The sequence below is a fragment of the Podarcis pityusensis genome (assembly GCF_964106645.2).
Source record: "Podarcis pityusensis genome assembly, chromosome: 3".
Lineage (NCBI taxonomy): Eukaryota > Metazoa > Chordata > Lepidosauria > Squamata > Lacertidae > Podarcis > Podarcis pityusensis.
In genome coordinates this window covers 31,775,628-31,798,860 of record NC_138026.1, presented here as the reverse complement: position 1 = coordinate 31,798,860, position 23,233 = coordinate 31,775,628, and the positions used below count along the sequence as shown (strand labels likewise).

General features: G+C 38.8%; 1 protein-coding gene across 2 annotated transcripts; it reads right to left on the bottom strand.

The window, feature by feature from the left end:
• Window positions 1–444: 444 nt before the first annotated feature.
• Window positions 445–23,054, bottom strand: FBXO9 (F-box protein 9). Of its 2 annotated transcripts, XM_080998029.1 has the most exons (13): window positions 22,709–23,052; window positions 20,198–20,275; window positions 18,866–19,024; window positions 17,556–17,613; window positions 10,922–11,021; window positions 8,474–8,604; window positions 7,526–7,640; window positions 5,585–5,703; window positions 5,033–5,123; window positions 4,221–4,316; window positions 3,851–3,944; window positions 2,471–2,625; window positions 445–1,575 (listed from the first exon to the last, which is right to left on the bottom strand). In XM_080998029.1, the coding sequence occupies exons 1-13, from the start codon at window positions 22,709–22,711 to the stop codon at window positions 1,467–1,469; spliced, it is 1,308 nt and encodes a 435-aa protein (XP_080854155.1). In that variant the 5' UTR covers window positions 22,712–23,052; the 3' UTR covers window positions 445–1,466. The 2 variants fall into 2 exon arrangements, with proteins under 2 accessions (XP_080854155.1, XP_080854156.1); XM_080998030.1 differs by lacking the exon at window positions 18,866–19,024 and having other exon boundaries at window positions 22,709–23,054.
• Between the last annotated feature and the right edge of the window lie 179 nt (window positions 23,055–23,233).

The following is a 23,233-nucleotide window of genomic DNA, read 5'->3' as shown; positions in this document are numbered from 1 at the left end:
CTGAAAGACATCTGTGGACCCAAGCCATTGTCTCCAAGTTTAGGCTGTGACCCCCGAAAAGGTTAATAAAGAATGCATTTAATTTTACTGTATAAAATATTTTGAGATTCTGCCTCGTAGCTATGAACTGTAGCCCTGTGCTTTGTCCTATAAACTAGCCATTTGTTTTATTTTTAAAAGCCTGTCTGGTGTACTGAATACAGACTACAGAGACTTGAGTTCAAATCTTGACTCAACAATCAAGATCACTGGGTGGCCTTCAATAAAACATCCTTCTTGTCTAACTTACTTCATAGGGATGCTGTGTGGATAAAATGATAGCAAAAACAAGCATATTGTTCTCAAGTTCCTGGGACAAACCTATGATAAATAATATAAATCGGCATTTTAAAGGGATGTGCTTGATTGTAAATAAATAAATGTAACACAAACTGGGAGAAGAAAAACATTTAGAAACTTTAGTTTTATGTTTGTAAGTACATATTTATGATAAGCGTCATACAGCAGTTGCATTCAACTCCCAAAGTACATACGCAGGAGAAGCAGCACACAGTACCTGAACATCTGTAGGAGTCCCCAAAAGCAAAAAAATCAGTTTAGTGTGACAAAACACCCCAGGGGTGTGCAGTATTCTTAGCAGTTAGGTGAAGGATTAAACAAAGAAAAGACAAACATACTTGAGTACAGCCCTATTCTCATTTGCATAACATAATTCAAACAATGAACTTTCAAGTTCAGTGCTCCAAATTGCTTTCTTGAAATCCTTTCCTGGATCAAGAAGAAGAGAGAGGCAGCCAGTTCCCCAATGTGACTTCTCGCTCATCTTCTACCCCTTGCAATGCAATAACTACTAGTTGTTGAAACAATGTGATGCCAAAACAGATAGCAACAACTGAAGCTGAACTTCCGACTTTGCTTCCCTTGCTTAATTTTTTTTTGTAAGGCTTCGGCTTACAGCAAAGTCAATGTCTCTTCTTGAAAGGCAATCCAAATACATGTATTTCAAAGTAAACATTTATTTTACATTTGTGTAGGCCACACACAGATGTAGGACAATTTCTTCACATTTTGAGCCTTCCCCCAATGCACGCACACCATGTCTTATGTACAGCAGTAGGTTTAGAACGATTCCTGAACTTAAGGTGCATAGGCAGATGAAGCCTTACGCTGGAAAGAGAACAGCTTATAAATTTGCTCATAAAATGACATGGCAAAAATGCCTTTTATGTTATCAAAGTCTTTTCACAACATAAACAAGTTTAAAATAATGTGTAAACTTGACTTCAGAACCAATAAAATAACCCTGCCACCCTAAATCAAATTATTTCCAGTATATATCTTTCAAAAAGATCCCCCATTTTTTAAAATAAAATTCATATATATATATATGTATATATATACACACATTTATAACTTAAGTGTTGTTTGCTGTAATTTTTCATGCAAGAGTAAGAGATGTAACCTTCTTAGAGAGGTCTTTCTGAAAATGCAGTAAAGCTCTTCACTCGTGCAAAGAACAAAGGGGTGTACATCTTGTCGATGTCAAAAGAAGAGACTGCTGTTTCACCAGTAGACCTATAAAAGATATTACAGAAACACAATAGACCGGTGCTGCAATATTGCAGAAAATGGTACTGAAGACAAAATTCAGCTTCCCCAAAATCTTAAGATTTCATTTCATTTTATTAGTTTCTGTAACTTATGGCTGCAGCTTATGGTTACAAAAATGGATCTGAAAGCCATGTGGGCCAACACCTTGTAAATGCCAGAGGAAAAAATGGAATAAGAATTCCAGTAATCTCACGAGGTGCTGAGTAATGCCACCTCATAAAGCAAATAATTATTTGAACCATTAAAATTTACAAAAAAGAAAACAAAACCCAGTAACTGTTAAGTATTAAAATGATCTAATCTCAATTTGTAAAAGCCTGGGGAAGCAAACATTATCTTCAGCTGACATCTGAATACTGTATATAGTGAGAACAAATTTATCTTCAAGGGAATGCCATCTCCAAAACCAGGTGCCACTACCAAGATGCCCCTGTTGTGCATTCCTGAACCATGGATTAATGCAGGACAACACAAGCAAAGCATCTTCCCCATCTAACTTAAGGACTGAGGTGACTGTACCAAGCCTCATCTATTTACAAATTCTTGTAGTGGAGGAAATCCAATTGTTTTTCTTTCGCTAATGCATCCATCAGTGGAATGGGCGTAAAGGCAATTTTTAGCATTCCGCCCCCTGTCCCACAGACTGCTCCAGGACCATCCCTAGGGGCCCCCACCATGGCAAAGCCCCCACCATCACCACTCTTCCCCACTGGTAGAGGCTGATGGAGGGGAACTGCATCCTCACCTCCTCCAGGCACCAAACATGAGGAATGGGACAGAAGGACTGACCACTCTCTGTCATTAATCCCAACCAAACAGTATTCTTTCCTCTCTCCCTTTTTTTTATCCAAAAACTTACTTGTAAGTAATGTGACAAGAGTGATGAATCCAAACAAGCTTGTTGAATCTCTGGCGGCCACTGGAACACAGCTGTAGCCCTACATGAAAGCTGTGGTCAGTTTCTTGCACAGGGACACGACAGAAGTATCTGTACTTGTGGTAGTCAATTGGTTTCTACATGGAAACAGAAACAATATAGTGCTGTCGAGAATATGTAACAGTAAAGATAGTTGCCAAAGCTGAAAATCAGAGTTAAGGCTGCTGAATAAATGACACTGCCTGTATATTTCCATTTGTGAAAATACGTAGGTTCTATATATGATAACCTATCATTATCATAAAACAATCACAACAGGATGGTCAGAACTGAGAAACTGTAAGCAACAGAAGGCTTTTTGGGTGAAAAATCATCACCTAAGCAGTTTGAGTTTATTTTACAGAAAAATGGATGCTCTTTATATTTAAACGGCTTATAAAGATCAAAATATCTAAAAACCACACTTACAGTAGAAAGCTCCTATTAAAAACATAGCAGTGGAGGCCTGCAAAAAATTTACTGGAAGACAAACAGAGGAAACAAGGTCCTTCTCGGCACCTCTGCTGCCTTCAGCTTACCTCCCGTAAAGTCTTACCTCCACCTGAATTTCTATCCCTTGACTTCAACTGACCCTTGTCTACTTTCTCTCTCTCCCTGCCCACTAAAATTCTGATGTTCTACTATTTCTTGCCCATAAGCCCACATTCCTCCCCCTAAACCTGCAGCTAACAATCATCAATTATTTGGTTCAGAGGAGCAGGAGAGAGATCACAAATGAGGCATAATCTAAAGGCATGTGCAGAAACCATGTATTTGCCCAACCCCTTTCATTTAGCTCCCTCAAAAGAGATTACAAATTGTTGTTAACTCTGTCTACATTTAAATGGCATTTTAAGTAACTGGTAAATTAGGTGATACCAGAAGGCAGCCTAGAATGGCAATAACAAAACAAAAAACTAAATTTATGGGTTTTAAAAAGGAAATTGAGGGCCTTTGTGGAAGTACTTTGGAGGTGTATGTATCTTCTATTTATTTTGAAAAGTTGTTTGTCTATCTGTTCTCTATGCATCTTGATACCTCTTAAGATACTGTAACCGAATTTCACATAATGGTTCTTGAGATTAAGAAGCAGGTTTTTGTCTATGTTTCAATAAAGTTTGACAACATTTTGAATCAAAATGGTAGGCCAGTTCTATCAAAAGTACACTGATTTTTTTTGTGTGTCTTGGAATTTCCAAGCAACGCTGGGAACAAGGCTGATAGCTTCTTTTCTATTAAGAAATTGTGTTCAAGAAAGCATTTACTGCTTTCTTGCTATCTTAACCAATGTCTCAGTCCTCTAGCATTTTGTTTCATATGTACCTCTTCCTTCTTCTTTGTCATTACAGCAAATACTTTGGTTTGATTGTCCGTATCCTGGGAAAGGCGATAATGGCCAAGCAGGATTGCATCCGTTCTAAGGTTTAGAAGGAAAAGACTCCATTAAAATATACTTCTCAAAGAGCTGACAATACTTCACAGATACTGCTTTCCTCTCTTTAAGTGACAACTTGGGGCTGCAACTCTCAAGCCACTTAATTTGTATTTTAGTTTGCTCCTGAATGTTAATGGTACAGTATTTTAGTGCTCTCACCTTACTTTAAATCCTGACATCTCCCTTAATTAAAAGACGAGGTGCCAATCCTTTCAATGCTTGACAAATAAAATTCTGTGATACATAAACTTAACACACCTTGTGTTTTTAGTTCGTAAACGAGGAACAATAGACTGAGGTTCTTCCGGAGTTGTTAGCATCATTACTTGGCCATCTGGGAAGAATCTCATGTACCTACAAAATTAAGCAAAATTAACCTGGGAAGGATGATTTTCCTTCTGTAAAATCACATAAATTTGAAAACAAAACAAAGAAATACAACTTAAACCAAGTTCCCATATATGTTTACATTTTTCCTACTTGAAAACAGGTGATTATGCTGCAATCGGCTTGTACCTGCATACAAATGTCTGTGCAGGACCACCAGAACTTGTCTGACTATTTAGTTCTGACCACCAGAACTATTTCAAATAGTTTCTTATGTAAAGACAGACTGCTCCCAAATGTTCCATGTTTGGGGATGTGGGAGTCTTGAGACCAGAAAGAGGCTCACCACACAGTGTTTTGGATCTTGGTGAGAGAATGCAACAGAACAGCATAGGTCCCCATAATTTCACAATCACAGAGATTCAGTGGTGCTACTGGAGGTATACCAGCAGCACAAGCAGAGATATCAGTGTGAAGATTTAGCACTGGGGTGTCATATCCAAGAGCAGTTAATGCTCTGTATGCTCATAGTTTGAGAAACGTGGAAGGGTTCACAATGTGAAATACTGAGTCCAAGTGATTTTCAGTGGTTTCCAACTGAAAATAGAACTATGATTTAGAAATTAAAACCTTAATCCTTACAAAATTATACATTAGCATTATTTGTCAAGTTAGGGTCTTATCTGCTGCAGTTATCACTATTAAGAATAACCAAGCTGAACTGCATGAAGAAGTAGTAGTACCTGTAATAGTCCACTTGGTGCCATGCCCTATAGAAGCCATCAAGAGACTGTTCTCCTTGACGTATGTATGTTGTCTTGCTGATGTATACGCCTATGGAATAGGAAGTAAAAAAAGAGATATATAAATTTATGAACAATGACCCACTGAGTTCTTAAATGATTCACGCTTATAAAGTGATAATTTTTTAAACTTTCAATTATATTATTCCATCTAAAAACCTCTTTGAAATCCATTGGATCTCTAATATAGAGGTCACATAGTGATCCTCATCTTTCTCTTATTAATTTACATGCTGCAGTCCTATCCATTGCAACACAGTTGTGGTTAATCTAGTGGCATGAGGTCAATGCATCAAGCATGTGATATAGTCCCACCAACTCAACCACTTCAGTTTTACCAGTCATTTAACCCCTGGGCGAACTAACACTCAAACACTTCACCTATCAGTAACTGACCAGTTAACATATTACATTGAGATATTTTTAAGTAAGAGAGAAAATGCTGCTGCAATTGTCTTAAGTGCTGCTTTTCTTGGTTAATGATTGCCTTACCATCAAATCGAACTCTAGGTCTTTCCAAAAACATTTCCCTCCATGAGGTATAAGGAACCAATTTGTTACAGGTCCTGCCCCAAACCTTCAAACAAGCCTGACGCCAGATTTCAGGGTCCCTAGTAAAAGAAAAGCACAGACATAAGAAAACACAAGGAATTTGAAAATACAAGGAAGAATGTATTTGGCTGTGATGAGAAGAGACTATTTATGAATGGCATTTATGCTACAGTTTAAATTTATAGACCTGTATTTTCCCCCACAGTAACAAAACTGTTAGACCAAAGTTTGGAAAAATGAACCCTACACACATTAAGCCTCAAAGAACACTGTGGGACTTACTTCTGAGTAAACTTGCATAGGATTGTGCAGTGATGAGGACGTTTCACCTGCTCAGAGGTAAAAGAGCAGTGGTGTGGGTTTTTTCGAGATGTGGGGGAAGAGTTGACAACCGAGAAGCAGTAAGATTCATGAGTACTGGGGACTATGCAGCACAAACCAGAATGGGAGCTAGATGGGAGACAGAATGCGACAGCCCCAGGTGCACCTTAGGTCTTTAGACCCGCAAAGCAGGAGAGCCAACCATGCTTGAACACTCCAGAAGAAATAACAAGAATGCCAGCAGCCAAGTTCATGCTGGAGAGAGAAATCCACAAAAGTTGCTAATGGTCACAAGAGGCACTTCTGCCATAAGCAGTGAAGTGGTCCACCTTTTTTTGATCCTCCTCATTCCCACCCCCAAAGGAGGCATTGCAAGGACAGGCAAGATTTCCACTGTTTAGCTCCACCCCACGTTTGCCCCCCAAATACATAAAACAAATCTGTGAATAATGTAAATAAACCACTGAGCTGATTGGCCGGCTGGCCAGCCTGCCTGTCCCCCCCCCCCCCCGTAAATCAAAGGTTGTTCTGTTCATGTTCTTGCTGGTTGGTTGGGCTGTCAGAATAGGCAGCTGCTACTATTGTCATTGGGAGTCATTTGGCTCACATGTGCATTGCAGAAAAGAACTGCTGATGGGGTGGGGGTGGGGAGGTGGGAAGTGCTAGAGCTTTTAAATGGGAATGATCTGAATCCCATGGACAAAAGGAAGGATGGAGAACTTCAGGGTAGAAGGCAGCAGGCTAACACACCACAGAGGAAGCAGGCAACAGAGTGATCCCTGTTACTTCATACGGGGGCAAGCATAACGGCACAGTTTCTCCTGCTGGCCATGTCCTATAACTTCAGACCTCTCAAATACGTGGCAATCTAGGACCTGCTATTACTCTCATTTTGTTTGTTGCAGGAAGCAGAAAGCTGGATGTGACAATGAACTGATCTGCTCTATACTTAGCAAAACTACCTTTATAACATGGCTTTTGTTTTTCATAGTTGCTGTTATTTTACTTTATTTTTTATTATAATAATAATAATAATAATTATAAAATTTGTATAGCACCTCTCATCCACAAATCCCAGGGCGGTTCACAACATAAAAACACAAAATATATGACAAAAACAAGAACAAGAAAACACAAATCAATAACCCCCTCCCCTATTTTTATCCCAAGATAAAAGTCAAAAAGAACTATTCCATGAATCAAGCACAATTACAAGCACAAATTATTACCATTTTTAAAGAAGTAAATTTCATGGTTTCACAGTAAGTTTTTAGTCTGTTTTTGTACTTAACACAAGTATAAACTCTGTTTATGATTAAAATATCTTATTGTTGTTTTAATAAAGTTAAAATGTTTCTGTCATTTTCCATTTCTATGTATACTGTCCTGGAATTCATTTATGTGTGAGGGAGGCGACACTATAAAATAAACACATGGTTTAAAAATACTTGATCCTTTGGCCAGTCAATTTACCAAATATTTTTAACCAAATACCCAACCCCGATTTAATACAGACTACCAAACTATGACAGGTTTCTTAAATGATAGTTGTGTTTGTACCTGGCACAAATGTAGAAGCCTCTGCAGACCAATGATAACTGTTCTAAAGACCTCAGGTCCAGATCACTGGAAACCACCCATCGAAAAATATACATCATCAGCTCCATTGGCAACACTTTGGAAAAAACAGATAAATAGTAATTATATATAATTACTCCCAGCCTATTTTAGATAGCAACTTCCAAAATAAGTGGTTCTTTGGATGTGTCTAAGAATTATTCACTGTTTATTTAGAATCGTACTATTTTAATAAAGATATCATAACTATCTTTAGCTACATTAAGCATAGTGTGTTAGTTCCAAACATCTGTTTCTCCAGTGACTGCTTATATCACTAAGCAAGTTAAAGTAATGATTCTGCATGTCAACAAAATGTTTACATGAAGCATGCAGCCCTCTATCACCTGCAACAAAGAATTTCAGCATCTATAAAGTCAACTCTCTTCTTCTGATGACAGCTGTGTCTGATACATCACATGCTATCACCAGCATACAAGGAGAAAGAATAAGTAACTATCAAGAATACAACCAAACAAGAAGTCTTTAGAGTGTTATTTAAAGGGATATGATTCTTAAAACCAGCAAGAAGAAGATGGCAGTGTAAGTTCTTACAGCAACTACTAACAAGCAGCAGATCATGGCCTTTACAAATAGGCCTCCATTCACTTGGGTCAGGAAGCCTATGAAATTAAACGCAAAAACAAAAGGTAGGATTAAAAATAACTGTAAACAAAAAATAATAATAATCCCTGCACGTCCCTATTTTTATTACACATTTCCGACACTAAATATGTATTTTTAACATGGAAATTGTAGTGTTAAGCCTATAGCATTCCAAATTATAACAACAACGAAGGACAGTTCAGACAGAGGTTTACCAGGCTCAAATGAAAACCCATGTCTACCTTTTTACTGTGCACACTATTTCAATATGAAAACTTCCCTTACCTGAGATATGAGTCTGATTCATATCAAGCTCAGGCTGACACAGTTTGATGGATGATTCCTGAAGAGTAAATTGCTGTTGAAAGTAGGATAGAAGGTCAGCCACCTTGCTATCATTCTCATTATCTTCAATGCTAGAAGAAGGAAGCATAAAGTGTTTAGATTATCATACAACAGTCCCTTAACCATGTTTATGCTGAACTTTTAATTTCAATTAATTTACTTCCATGTGTGTGTATATCTAGAATTGCAGCCTTGTTCCTGAAAGGTAATGTTCTTTCCTATTTACACCATGTTTTAGAAACAACCTTTATTGGTTTCTGTCACCAATATTCATACTTGTCAATTTAAATGAGGGTTTTTCACCAATACAATTCTATATTTTTGTAAGTAAATTTCCAGACAGGCTCTTAGTTCTGGAAATTATTATGATACAGGTCAAACCTACACATATCTACTTAGATATAAGTACAATTGAGCTCAGTGAAACATGCTTCCAAGAAGATGAAGCTAAGGGTTCACTCTTAAGATTGCATACTTATTTGGGATTAAGCTGCATCAAACTCAGTGAAATTTATGTTTGAGTAAACAAACGCAGGGTTGTACTGTGCAAACTTAAACAGGATTTCTCGCATATAAAATAACAAATATGCATTCCTTGTACAGACTAGGCTTACAAATGAAATGTGTGGAAAGTCACGGCCGTGGACATTAAAAAACTGAGGCACGTAATCTTTATCAGTACAGCTCTTGGAAAAATCAGACAAAATGCTTCCAGAAGAGCAACTGAGATCAGAAAACGGGGAGAGAGGATTATCCTGCCATTTCTTTGTTCAAGATTGCTCCCTTTCAAGAAGTTTTCTTGCCCTGAATTGACAGATGCATGTAAACATGTATTTAGAAATTGGGGATAGGAAGAGATATTTCAGTTAGATCAGGAAATAGCACGCAAAGAACATATAAACTACCACCCCTGCTTCTGTAATGCAACTGTCCTTACGTGCTTTTTCTGACTTTATTAAAGAGAGTCACTGGATTATATCACACAAGTCTATGTGTCAGGTGCAGTTTGAACCCTAGATAAATCACAGAAAACATGTTAGAATGATAAATACAAACTCTTTGTGAATTCTATGCCCTCTTGGACTCTCAACTTATCATTTGGCTTCTAATTTTTGTTTCAATGTAACTATGCGGGTTTATTGTTTGTTTGGTTATAAGTTGCCTTGAGCAAAATAAAGTGACTACCAAATTTAATAAATAAAGCAAAAATAAAAATAAACTTTGATTTAAGGTAAGTGTGCATAGTGCACAGCAACCTTGCAGAATACTTCAGAAGAGCAATAAATGAGATCTAAACCTAACCTTTTACCATCTGAGAGAAAACCAGTATTAATGAAGGCTAAAAACACACACACCAGATTTTCAGTTAATTTATATCTCTTGGCATTAAAAAAGAAAAGAAAAAAAAAGACTATGACCCTGTTCATGTATTACAATAAACAATGGTATTTTTGTGATGGGCACAAGCCATAAGGAGCCTCAGGCTCATGCTGATAAACCAAGGTTTATGTGCAAATGTGGGTGATGGCTGTTGTATTTGTATGAAAAATACATTTGTAAGTTTAATAACAATATGACGTGCACATTTTTTCAGAGGCTGGTTCCAGTGACTTTAACAGAGTTTACTCACAAGCTAAATCTATTAAGTCCTATTGAACTAAGTGCAACTTGTGTCTTAGGATCATAGGATCATATTTGCTTCAGAGTAGGATCTAGATATAGTACAACACTCAAAATATTTGCAGGCAATATGAGTTGGATATTTAATTACTGTACAGCAACTTTTATTTAAGGATACATTATATGACACCTTTGGAGATCCTTTAGCATGAAGGATTAAAATGATCCAATTGTGTCCAAAACACCTCGGGTTAAGTACTTAATTCGTTCTAGAGGTCAGTTCTTAACCTGAAACTGTTCTTAACCTGAAGCACCACTTTAGCTAATAGGGCCTCCTGCTGCCGCCACGCCGCTGGAGCACGATTTCTGTTCTCATCCTGAAGCCAAGTTCTTAACCCGAGGTAATATTTCTGGGTTAGCGGAGTCTCTAACCTGAAGCGTATGTAACCTGAAGCATATGTAACCCGAGGTATCACTGTATATTTATTTCAATGGCACTTGGAAGCAGCAACTGTGCATAGACTTGCAACTTTACAGAGTGATTTTACACGTTTACTCAGACATATAAATGTCTTACTGAGTTTGATAAGAAATTCTCTCTAGTAACAGCTTAAACCTCTGCAGTTAGGTGTATTTCAACCTACTAATTTCAGAGCACTTAGGCACATCTCACTGCATAGGACTAGGGTTTAAGTGTTTAGAATTGCAGCTATTCGGCATATTTCCTCATCAGCATCTTAAGCTTTCAAAATAATATATTATACTTACTAGCTTTTCCCAATACTGTCACCATCTGGAGATCGGGTGTAGGTGATCTTAAACTCAATATCTGGGACCAGTTGCATAGCCAGACGATAGAACTTAATAGCTAAAAATAAAAGTAATGTATACTTAAATGAACTGCACTTACTTTACTGAGCATCTGCATCAAAAGCATGCTTATTAGCACATTTCTCAGAAGGTTGTATCTAACAATGCTGAAAAACTGCTCCAAAGGGTTGCCCCCCTCCCGAGCACTCATAAAATACCAGGAGGCAGTAGGAGAGGTTGACCAAGATCAATATTTATTTCTGTAAAATAAATGATTGAATCCAAGTTCATTATCATGAATGATTACCATGAAATAAGCAGTGTATAATACAAACACATCTTGGGGACAGTCTATTCCCATACACTAAATAAATTCATACAGTCGTACCTTGGTTTTCAAACAGAACACATTCTGGAAGTCGATTCAAATTCTGAAATGTTTGAAAACCAAGAAGTGGCTTCCGATTGGCTGCAGGAGCGTCCTGCAGCCAATCGGAAGCCGCAACGGATGTTCGACTTCTGAGGCAAAGTTTGCAAACTGGAACACCTACTTCCAGGTTTGCGGCGAGTTCCAAGTTGTTCATGAACTAAGCTCTTCAAAAACCAAGGTACGATTGTATACACTTCTTACACCAAACAGGACCTTAAAGCTGAACCCCTGAATCATTAAAACTGTCTAAGGACCTATGAAAGTAGTCACAATCAACCAAAGATTAAAATGTCAGCATGTCGCCTTCTATCAGTCAGGAATAGGCAACGTGGCCTTATTTTTTCTGGTCCAGTCAAGATCTGGAATAAGGTGAAATGGGAGACCAGAGAGGAGAAGCAATTCCCCTGGCAACTGTATCTTCCTAGGGAAGGCTACCTCACACTATTAGTTAATGCACTAGTGCATGTTCAGCTATCATTTTTAACTGACATCAATGGGAAAGAAGAAGAAGAGTTGGGATTTGATATCCCGCTTTATCACTACCCGAAGGAGTCTCAAAGAAGCTAACATTCTCCTTTCCCTTCCTCCCCCACAACAAACACTCTGTGAGGTGAGTGGGGCTGAGAGACTTCAGAGAAGTGTGACTAGCCCAAGGTCACCCAGCAGCTGCATGTGGAAGAGCGGAGATGCGAACCCGGTTCACCAGATTACGAGTCCACCGCTCTTAACCACTACACCACACTGGCTCAAGAACCATGTAACTAGTCCCACAGGTCCAGGAGGGATTTGGACTTGTATTTCTTATACAACAGTCCCCGAACAGCATGACGAGCCGCTGTTCAAACTCGAGAAGTTTGGAGAGAGTTTATAACACAGCAGTAGCAGCTTTGCAAAAACAACTAAGTCTTTGGAAAACAAGCAAAACAAGTGAAACATGGTTTGTGCAGAGAAATGCATTACAAGATGGGCAGATAAGTTGGCCTTCCCCCTTAAAAGTTGCAGGTATGCAATATGTCCATGGCCAATGTATAGCATCTATACATAAGCAGTGCTTGGATGGAGTGAAGATTCTAGGGCAGAGGCAGGCCTGGGTGTCATCAGCATATAGACGCTGAAAGCGTCTTTCACCACAAGGCCTATTTTTGCTCATATCAGGTAATACAGTGTTTCCTGAAACCTGTATAAATCCACCAGTTCTTCAATGCAAGTTGGTTACTATCTCCTTTGTGACTATCCTCAAAGCAGCACTTGGGAGCCACCAGTGAGAACAGGGACAGAGAACCTATGGCGCTCCAAAACCTAGTGAACTAGAACTCCCATCATTCCAGGCCACTGATCATTCTAGCTGCGGCTGATGGGAGTCGGGTGTTCATCATCTGGAGAACACAGGTTAGTCTTTATAAATTTCATCTAGGCCTCATGTATAGCCTGTGATATCTTGGTGAGCTGGCCAGTTGGTACTGACCCATTAAGACATCCTTTTCAATGGTAGTTATTGAGTTGTTGAATGTCTCTCTAGTGATGTGTACCGGTCTCCATCATTATTAACCTGCAGAAGGAACTTAAAAACGTTCCAGTTTACAAGGCTTTTGCTGTCTGAAGAATACTGTTCCTGGAAACCCTAAGATCACTGAACGGAAGAATGTTTTTCTCTGCAACTGATTTCAGGTTTTTAAAAAAATTGTAATCATTTTTGGAATGTTTAAATCTATTTTATAGTGCATTCATTTGTTTTTAAATGGTGTATTTCTTTGCAGCCTTGGGCTCCGTGGGAAGACTAGGGCATAAATTCAATAATAATCTGCACTATACATTTAAAGCAGCATCACACCACTTTAAAGTCATGGGAAGAGGGACTGATTCCTAAATTACTCTGGAAACTAGCTCTTTGAAGGGAATAAGGGTTTCCTAGCAACTCTTAGTGCCCTTAACTACAGCTCCCAAGATTCTTTGGGGAACGTTATGACTGCTTAAAGGTAAAGGTAAAGGTACCCCTGCCCGTACGGGCCAGTCGTGTCCGACTCTAGGGTTGTGCGCCCATCTCACTTAAGAGGCCAGGGGCCAGCGCTGTCCGGAGACACTTCCGGGTCACGTGGCCAGCGTGATGAAGCTGCTCTGGTGAGCCAGCACCAGCGCAGCACACGGAAACGCCGTTTACCTTCCTGCTAGAAAGCGGTACCTATTTATCTACTTGCACTTAGGGGTGCTTTCGAACTGCTAGGTGGGCAGGAGCTGGGACCGAAAGACGGGAGCTCACCCCGCCGCGGGGATTCGAACCGCCGACCATGCGATCGGCAAGTCCTAGGCACTGAGGTTTTACCCACAGCGCCACCCGCGTCCCGGGTGATTGTAAAAAGTATAGTGGATGTTTCAACATGCCAGTGAAAATTATGTACTCTTATTCACACTTAACCTTCTGTTTGAATGAAGGGAATGGATCAAATGCAGCTAGATTATAACTATGCTTTATTGGTTAAAGCATGGTGCTGATAAGGCCAAGATTGAGGGTTGGTCCCTGTATGGGAAAGCTGAATATTCCTGCATTGCAGGGGGTTACACTAAATTCTATGATATCAAATCCCATTGATTTCAAGGTAATTTATTTCTTGATCAATCAGTTAGGATCCCAGTCTTAGAATGGTAGCTCCATTAGCATCTTTCTCATATTATTCTTACTAATACAGCATCTAGCTTCATTTATTGTAAGTAACTTTTATAAAATATATTACTTTTTTAAGCATGTCATTTAGTAAATGCTAGGACTGGTATTGTATTCATTTATTTATTTTAAATGGTAACAGCGTAAGTGATTTTTATAATGGGGCAGTTCACAATGACCTTTTTTAGTTTAGCCATGTCCAAGTCCATTTTGAATCTACCCCAAACCCCACCCTAAAAACCTGGGCTCAATTTAGGAGGGGGTTCAATACAATGTGAACTGCCCTGAGACCTGTGAGTATAGGACAGTATATAAACTTAATAAATAGTAATAACAACCCTTCCACACCCTTTCCAAAATCTAGACGGGGAAAGAAAAATATAAGCAGTTAAAGCTACACACTCCTCCAACGCTATTGGGAATCATGAGAAAACATACTTCACCAATGCTTCCCAGTTCAATCCATATTGCATTATCATTTCCCATAATCCCTTATGACAACCAAGGAATGATCAGGCTTCTGCTATCAGGTGGCTTCCTTGCCACAGTCCTTGATAGCCTAAGTTTGGGAAGAAGGGTTTGAGGGCCTGCAGGCCACCTCTTATTCTCCCACTATCAGCAACAGGTGTAAAATCTGGTTTGTTTTATACTTAGGTCCTTGGAATCCATCTGATAAACTCCAAGACTATTCATTTGAAATGGGCACATTCGGAATCAAGTTAGGGCAGAGTAGTGTACTGTCTACTACATATATATCCCACCTATGAGGTATGTTAGGATGTGAGACTGTGACTGGCCCAAGGTAACCCAGTGGACTTCATGGATGAGTGGAGGTTTTGAACCCAGATCTCTCAACACTCTAACCACGCTGGCTTATAAAGGCCTACTGGCATGCAATGGCCCCTACATGAAAGTTGTTATAACATGAAAGAGGCTATATGATACATGAAAGGGGATATAGTGTGCAAGTCATGACTCATCGAGTGTCCTACAAAAGGGCACTATGGATATCACCAGAGTTGCAGCAATTAAAAGAGATTAATTTTGTGAGCATCTCTTAAAGATTATGCTTTCCTTCCAATAACCTTCTGTGTTGAGACTGTATTGTAAGGACTGGCACTCTACCATATGTTTATGGTATAGGTGCATCTTATCAATCTCTCTTTTATAGAATAGTACTTATTGTTCCAGTGCATCTTCTAGTAATAAATGCACTTTCTCCAATCATCATTCTGTCTCATTTTGCAGAAATACCAAGTTATTCACACACAAGAATTTTATAAAGTTTTTTATTTAAAAGAAAAGAAGGGTTAACATCACAGAACCAACAAGACTTAGGTGAACTAACCTAGCAGCCTCGAGTGTAGAAACGAAAATAGATGAGGTTGAAATAGGTGAAGCTGCAAAGTCTTATGCGGCAAATGCAGCACAGCCTAATACAGTCTTAGCACATCACCGAAACTGGATGAAATTCTATTATATGGGGCAAGTTATTTTATTTTTAAAATGTGGTATATGGCTAAAACTATCCTGTCCTAGCAATATTACATATTAGTGCAGCATCCCAACTGCACAAAGACAATATTCTATTGTATTTTAAAGGGTATACAAACAGTGCAACTCTATGTATATTTACTCCGGACACAGTAGAACTTTAAGAGTTTTACTCACACTTAAGTGGGCATAGGGTTGTAGCCTAATGTTCTTCTTTGACAGGAATATCAATGTCAGGATCATTAGAAGTCATTCTTGAGTACGAACATTTTTATATAAAAGCATAACTTGCTACAGCAATTCACACAAGCAGCATGTTTCAAAGCGAAGCAACTATTTTAAGGTTCTTTTTTAAAAATAGGATTTAATAAGAATGGAAACTGGGACAGGAGCTAGTTTGTGTTTTTCAATATCGAAGCCTCAGAAAACCAGTGACAAGAACTACCCTCAACAAATAGAATAGTATGCTATTTTGTTCAGGTTAAATTTAGCAAGATCCTAAAAGACCACCCACTGCTGCCTATTCTATATGTCAAGACTACTTCTCAAATTAGACTGCTGGTAAAAATCTGTTTCACACTGAACAATAAAAGTGAAGAGAGGGATCCTTAAGAGAAATCTTATTCAAGTCAAATTAGACATCACTTTGACTTTTTTTCCAGCAAAAAAATGGGATTATTGGCCAAATATCTCACTTGTACAACAGCTTTAAATTTCACTAGTTTTAGCCTTTTTAAAGACCCCCAAGAAGCTGTTTTCAGGCACCGGCAGCATGTAATAATTTCCTGTATGAAACAGTAGAATTTCCTTGAGAGTTTTTACCAAAACTTCCTCCTAAGAGCATTCAAAAATGAAGATGACAAAAGCTGCATAACAGTATGTTTAGAAGGTACCTAGTCACATTGTGATCAGTAATGCCATTTAGACACAGGCCAATATTTATGTGACTTTTTAGCACAGTATCCCTTCTGCACAGGAAGCTTTCCCACAGGTATATATTACTTTGTACCAATTGGATATCAAGACACTCAAGGGTGAATTTGCATGTAGAAGAGCTTGCTTAGCTATGAAAGTTCACCAGTGTCAATAGCACCTATCTGCCACCAACACATGCTGGGTTTCTAAATATAACCAAATTCTGTACAATGGTACCTCTGGTTACGAACTTAATTCGTTCCAGAGGCCTGTTCTTAACCTGAAACCGTTCTTAACCTGAGGTACCACTTTAGCTAATGGGGCCTCCTGCTGCCACTATCACACGATTTCTGTTCTCATCCTGAGGTAAAGTTCTTAACCTGAGGTACTACTTCCAGGGTAGCGGAGTCTGTAATCCGAAGTGTTTGTAACCCGAGGTGTTTGTAACCCAAGGTACCACTGTACTTTATATCATGGTGGCATGTTAGCACACCACAGGTGAGACATTCTTGGATTCTGAATCCTTCCCAAGTAAAGGAACTAGGCTCCTGACAATTAATAATTTTCTGCCAAGGAGTACTTGTCAAGTCACTCATGCAGTGCTAATAGAAAAATGGAGCAACAAGTTCTATATATCACAATACATACTTTAAAATGAAAGTGTTAGTTAAGTTTAAAAGTTCTTAAAAAGAATAGGGCTTTAGAATCATTTATTAATCCTCACAACATCCCTGTGAGGTAGGGTACTGAGATATCTCTTCCCTCACCCTAAGGCTACCTAATTAAATTAATGACTGAGCAGGGCATTTAACATGGTTCACCCAAGTCAAAATCAATATTCTAGCCAAGGCACCGGAGGCCCCTGGTTATCTGAACTGTAGTTAGTGGTCCTTCACTTTTGCAACATGATTCTTAATCAGCAGATGAGAAAACAAAACTGCCTAGCTCTTAGCTGTGTGCACAATTATTTCCTCCCAACAATTACTGTACAAATAGTAGTTTTCACCCACAGCAGCCTATGAATTCAGTTCATAGGCAACAGTTAAGATCCAGAAATTTACTGTATAAAGATTAAAACACAAATATTAGATTACCTTCATAAAGAGCCCCATTTTGTTCTTGTTCCACTGCTTTCAGGAACAGTTCTCTTGCCTGTACAAAAATTAGTGAATTGTTTAAGAGTCCCTTGCCAGCAAGCCAAATAAAATTACTACTCAATCATACTATATGGCAAGTTTTATCAGCATTAAATATAAAATTAAGACACACAGAAGTGAAGTTTTTCTTGTCCAACTAAATGGATTGTATTTGTGAAGTTATTTTCTTAACCTTAAACTTTCAGCACCTCGCAATAACATTTTACTTCTACTATTTGTTTTGCAGTTTTACAATTAAATTGTCCATCTACGGCAGTTCTGAAACTGGCAGTAATTCCACTCATCTGAAAATATCTCAATGCAATGACCACAAGTGGATGTGCCATTGTGGATCTTTACAGCAGTTTTTCCAAGAGTAAGATAAAATTATGATTTGATACTATCATGGTGACTAGCGTCTGCTGGAAAAAACAGTAACTCCTTGTAGATTCTACACCTAGAGCAAAAATTGGTGACATATTAAGCAAGAAAGCACCTGCGGGATGATTTCCAAAAGTGAAGTCTAAGGCAGTTGTGAGAGAAAGCACAGTCGTCAGAGCACATTACAGCTGCAGTATTTCTGCCAAGTCTTGCAATTAAGAACAGAACACACAAATCAGTGAAATAGCAAGTTTTTCCAACATATTGTGTTATTTTTGATAAATAAAATTTGCTCTAAAATTTCCTAGAGCATCGAATGAAAAAGACACAGCAAAAAAGAAATGGGAAAGGGAGATAGTTATTGTCATTCCACTTTCCTTCAGAAGAAAAACTGTCTAGCTTACTATAAAAAAGTGATTGAGGTGAATCAAGTTCTTCAGCATTTTCGGTTTTGACATGCATCTTCCTTCTGTTATGAATTCTTCCTATTTACACATGCAAGTTAAATTAGTAGGATTTTTGTCATTTTTATCTTGCTAATTTATCTATCCTAATAAAAAATTGTCCCCATCATTTTACTAATTTATCTACAATAAACTTGGCTAGTCCCTTTTCTTCTTTTAACTTGGACCCAGACAAGCATTTTAGGAACTCTGAGCAACATCTTCCAAATAAATATTTTAAAGCATCTTTCTGTATTACCCAGCTTTAAGGGTAATACGTCCATATTCTGTTAATTCAGAAGATGAAACAGAATGAGAAAGTAGGGAGAGATGGCACAGCGGTAAGAATAGAAGGAGAAAAAGTAGCCCATGCTTTTTAAGTGCTTAGCCCGTAGAGATTGCATTCCATTAGCTCACTGAAGATAAGAAGCTCAAGTTCTTTACCTTTTCCTCTTTTGCTAGTTCCAGCTTTCCTTTGGTATCTACAGCCTTTACTGAAGGCCCTCTTGCCGACGTTCTGCAGGATCGAACCTCCAAACCCGTAGAGCTCACCCCTGGGGTAAGTTCAAACATCCATTGTGCTCTGAACATCTGGAGCTCTGCCTAGAAATCCAGAAACTAAATCCAATATTTGGGTAGACGTGTCTACAAGTGCAAGATATTTAGATAATTTCTTCCACGTAATGAAGCAAATGATTCTTGGTATTTTACTTTTTAAAAAAATCTGAAGGTATTATTTCTTCCAGTCAGTAACTGACATTTTGCTGCTGAGTTTTAGTGTATTCATAGCTACTAATTTTAGAGTCTATATGTGAGAAAGAATCACTTTGCTGTGGGCCTTTCCAGGACAAATTTGCAAGTTTGGAAACAAGCAAAATAGATTCTGGTACATCTTGTCAAACCCAGTGCAACTGAAACATCACAAAAACATGGAATGCCAATAAATGGGTTCTGACAATCATCTAAACAAACTGTTTATTATATAGTTAAGCCACAAACTGTTTATTATATAGTTAAGCCACCTCAGCCACCTCTTGCTTTCTGAACAAGATTGCAAGGTCCTAATCACCAATGAATTTCTACTATTTTCCAAGCCAGTTTCTGAGCAAATATGGTGAAGAACTATTTTGGGGTATTTTCATTTGGTGAAAGTAATTGCGCTGGATCATTTAACTTGCTGAAAAATGAAGTGAATTCCTCAATCATTATTGCTGCTAAATTATAAGCTGCCCCATTTCCTATTTATTGTAAGAAAACTAAGAGTTGCAACATTCTTCAAATCCTTCAGATAAGTATGTCACAATAAGATGCTAAGATGTCTCAATCTACACAAAAAGATAATACCCTAAAGGAAAAGTCTATTTGCAGAAAGAGCTTACTATAGCTCATTCTTCAAAGAGTGACCAATATACACTATGTCAGTATTTTAAAGCTTGGAAGTTAGAAAGAAGCCAGGAATTACAGCATTTTGTATGAATTAATGCACTCCCTCAGATTGTGAAGCATTTCTTATCCACAGATAGAACTTACTTCTACTGCCTCTGGAATTACTTATCTTTATGAATATTATAGCACAATAAAATCCTTAAAACTTTTCAGTCCAAAGAAACAAACGAGGCACGTTATCAAATTGCCTATGTGTTCAAAGCATTCATATACATTGGCTCTAAAGTGCAGATTGGGACAAGTGTACCAACGAAAGGGCAAAAAATACACAGACCAAAGAACAAAATTATGCAGATGAGTCCATGCCCTAAAATACAATAGCAGACATACCTGAAGATTTGCTTCCCCAGACCTTTCATTGTCATCTGCTCTTACCATGTCAGAGTGACAATCTTCTTCACCTTCTGCCTGAGAGAATAAATCACATGAAATTAGTACTTAAAGTCACATTTTTAATGAAATTAGTATTGTCCCATAATTTGTTCTTATCCTACAAAACACCTAATCTAAAATCATACAAAATTTTTAAGCAGATGTTATAGATGCGTCACTATTCATACTCAAAGTATACCCTCTGAAATTATTAAATATTATTAGTCAAATAATAATAGTAAGTACTTGCATGCAGGATTCTATGTCATTGCAACTCTGGGGTTTGTTCATCACTGCTTAATACTAATGAGATGAATATTAATTGGCTACAGTTTATTAATGGGATCGTTTACTAACTTTAGATTGTGCTCGATGGCTGACCTGTCTTCTCAAAGATAACCCCGTAGCTATTTTTAAAATGAGATCTCTTCATGCAACAGATAAATAAAAACATAAAACAGGATACATAAAACCATTTACACAGCCTTGCAGAAGACAACCAAAAATGTTTAAAAAACATTTAAAGATGTGTTTCCTAAGATAAGCTATCTTTTGGAAGAAAAGGTAAGTGGACAAATACTATTATTTACTATTAAAACTAAGACATCTATAGCTAAGCTCTGAAACAGGAACTTTTCGAGTGTAAATTTAACTATGTGGCATTCTAGGTAAAGAATTTTGTATTCACCTCATTTGTATAAAGCAGTGATGAACAAACACCGGAGTCACAGTAACTTGACGTACAATCCTGCATGCAAATACAGAACCTTATCAGACCATGCATGAAGTAATGCTGTATTTTATTTGTTCCAGTCTTATATGTCATTTGCTCCAGATGAAAACATAGGGCAGTTTGAAACAATAAAAAATACATATAATATATAAACCAAAATGAAGTCATTCATCCATTTAAAAAACAGCAACACTAAGCCTCAACAGTATCAAGACCATCAAGGCCTGGACAAGTACACATGAAAATAGACTGTGTATATGGAATTAGTGTAGCAGCTGCAACAAAGAGCTGAAGGTAGAAAAATAAAAAATCCTCCCACTACCTCTCATGAAAGTCTCTTACCTCCTTTCACAGAAACCTTCAGCCACACTCACAAGAAAGCACAGAATCAAGACAGTGGGAAGAGGAGTCATTTTAGGCGGCTTGCTATTTGATTTTTCAGACTAGTTCTTGACAGGAATATTACCTGGATTGAGTTTTCCTTCACTGTGGGATCCTAAAACTCAGAAAAATCTTAATTGCAACCTGCTCAAAAGCAGGTTCATACTGGCAAAACTGATGTGCAGCACCACACCCAGCTCAGCAAATGACTCATTCTTGCTACTTGGGATATAAATGCATGACACCCAGGTTCTGAGTGCTCAATACATATACTGTATACACACCTATTAACTCATTATCAGGTGTTAAAGAAAATCATAGATGGCTTCAACTAGACTCATCCAATGAACAGATTCAAAGTTTGGGACCAAAGTGCTTTCAAAGTGGCTCAAACATTCTAAAAATATCTTAATGCTAATGTTTCCACTATTGTTTCATATACAATCTTCCTCGAGTTCTGTGGGCCTCACTGGATGGATGGCATCAGTAGCTCTTGTAGATTTATTTATTATTTTTATTATTTTTATTTTGGTTAGTCGCCTCCTCTTGCCATAGGCCACTCAGGAGTAGAAGCTGCTGTTGGCAGTGATGAAGTCTTCTCCACAGCCCTGGGTGTTCAAGGCTACTCCCTGTATGTATGTATATACAGTAATTCTATTTATGTATAAATAAAAAATATTCCTTCTAGTAGCACCTTAAAGACCAACTAAGTTAGTTCTTGGTATGAGCTTTCGTGTGCATGCACACTTCTTCAGATACTTCTTCAGGCATGCACACGAAAGCTCATACCAAGAACTAACTTAGTTGGTCTTTAAGGTGCTACTAGAAGGAATATTTTTTATTTTGACTATGGCAGACCAACACGGCTACCTATCTGTAACTGGATCTATTTATGTATATGCATATATACACATGCATATACACACATATTTATATATACGCACATTCATATACATATATGTGCAGATTCATATACATATATGTGCATAGTCATATACATACATATGCACATAAAGACACTGACAAAATAACAGCGGTCATATGCTTAATTTTGCATCTCGGTGCTAGTATAATCTGCCCCGGACTTTAAACATGATGGATCACCGGGGAGAACTAAGAATTTCCCCTCCAACATTTCTCCCGATGACAACAGGGATGCCGTAAGGAAACGCTGGATCAAGTCAGAATCCAGGGATCGAATCAGAAACCGGGATGGCTTCTGCAAATCCGGGACGGCCCCTGACACCTGGGAGGGTCTGCGCACGGGACGAAAAGGAGGGCAGGGAGGAGGCAGGCGCGTTCCGCCCCGACGTGCCCCGCCCCCGTCACGCCCCGCCATCGCCCCCCTCCCTTACCATGCTGAGGCCGAGGCAGTTCCTACCCCAGGCCGCCCGTCCAACGGTCGTTCTCGGGCGCTGTGGCTGTTTCAAGGCGCGAGTGGCCTCTTCGGCTGGTTCTTCGCGAGCGTCGGTGACGACCGGCAGCCGCGGGCCCCGTCTTTTGTGCCTTGAATAATGTCTGGTTTTTAAGTTTTCTTCACCCCCTCCTCTTACGAGCGGTTAAACAAGCCGGGAAGGGAATTTTAGTAGAGTTCTCGGTCGGAGAAGCGGACCACGCAGCGGGAGTCACTGCGAGCGCGGCGTACGGCAGCCATTTTCTCAAGGAGAGAGAGAGAGAGCGAGAGCAGGTCGCAGGCAGGCAGGCAAGCGCGCGAGCGAGTGTCGCCAACTGAGCCGCGGAGCAGACGAGGCGCAGGGTGCCAGATGGGACGCCGCTGTGCGCACGCGCGCAAACCTTTCCCCTCCTCCCACTCGGGGCGCAGAACCAGAGCGGGTGGGTGTGGCGAAGAGGAGGGACCTACTGTACCCAGAAGGCAATGC

Bases quoted from the DNA above. Each gene is read 5' to 3' on its own strand.
- FBXO9 (XM_080998029.1), bottom strand. The intron at 17,614-18,865 runs GTAAAGAACTTG...ATTTTTGTACAG, and splicing joins AACTAGCAAAAGAGGAAAAG to GCAAGAGAACTGTTCCTGAA. The intron at 3,945-4,220 runs GTGTGTTAAGTT...TCTAAACCTTAG, and splicing joins TTACGAACTAAAAACACAAG to AACGGATGCAATCCTGCTTG.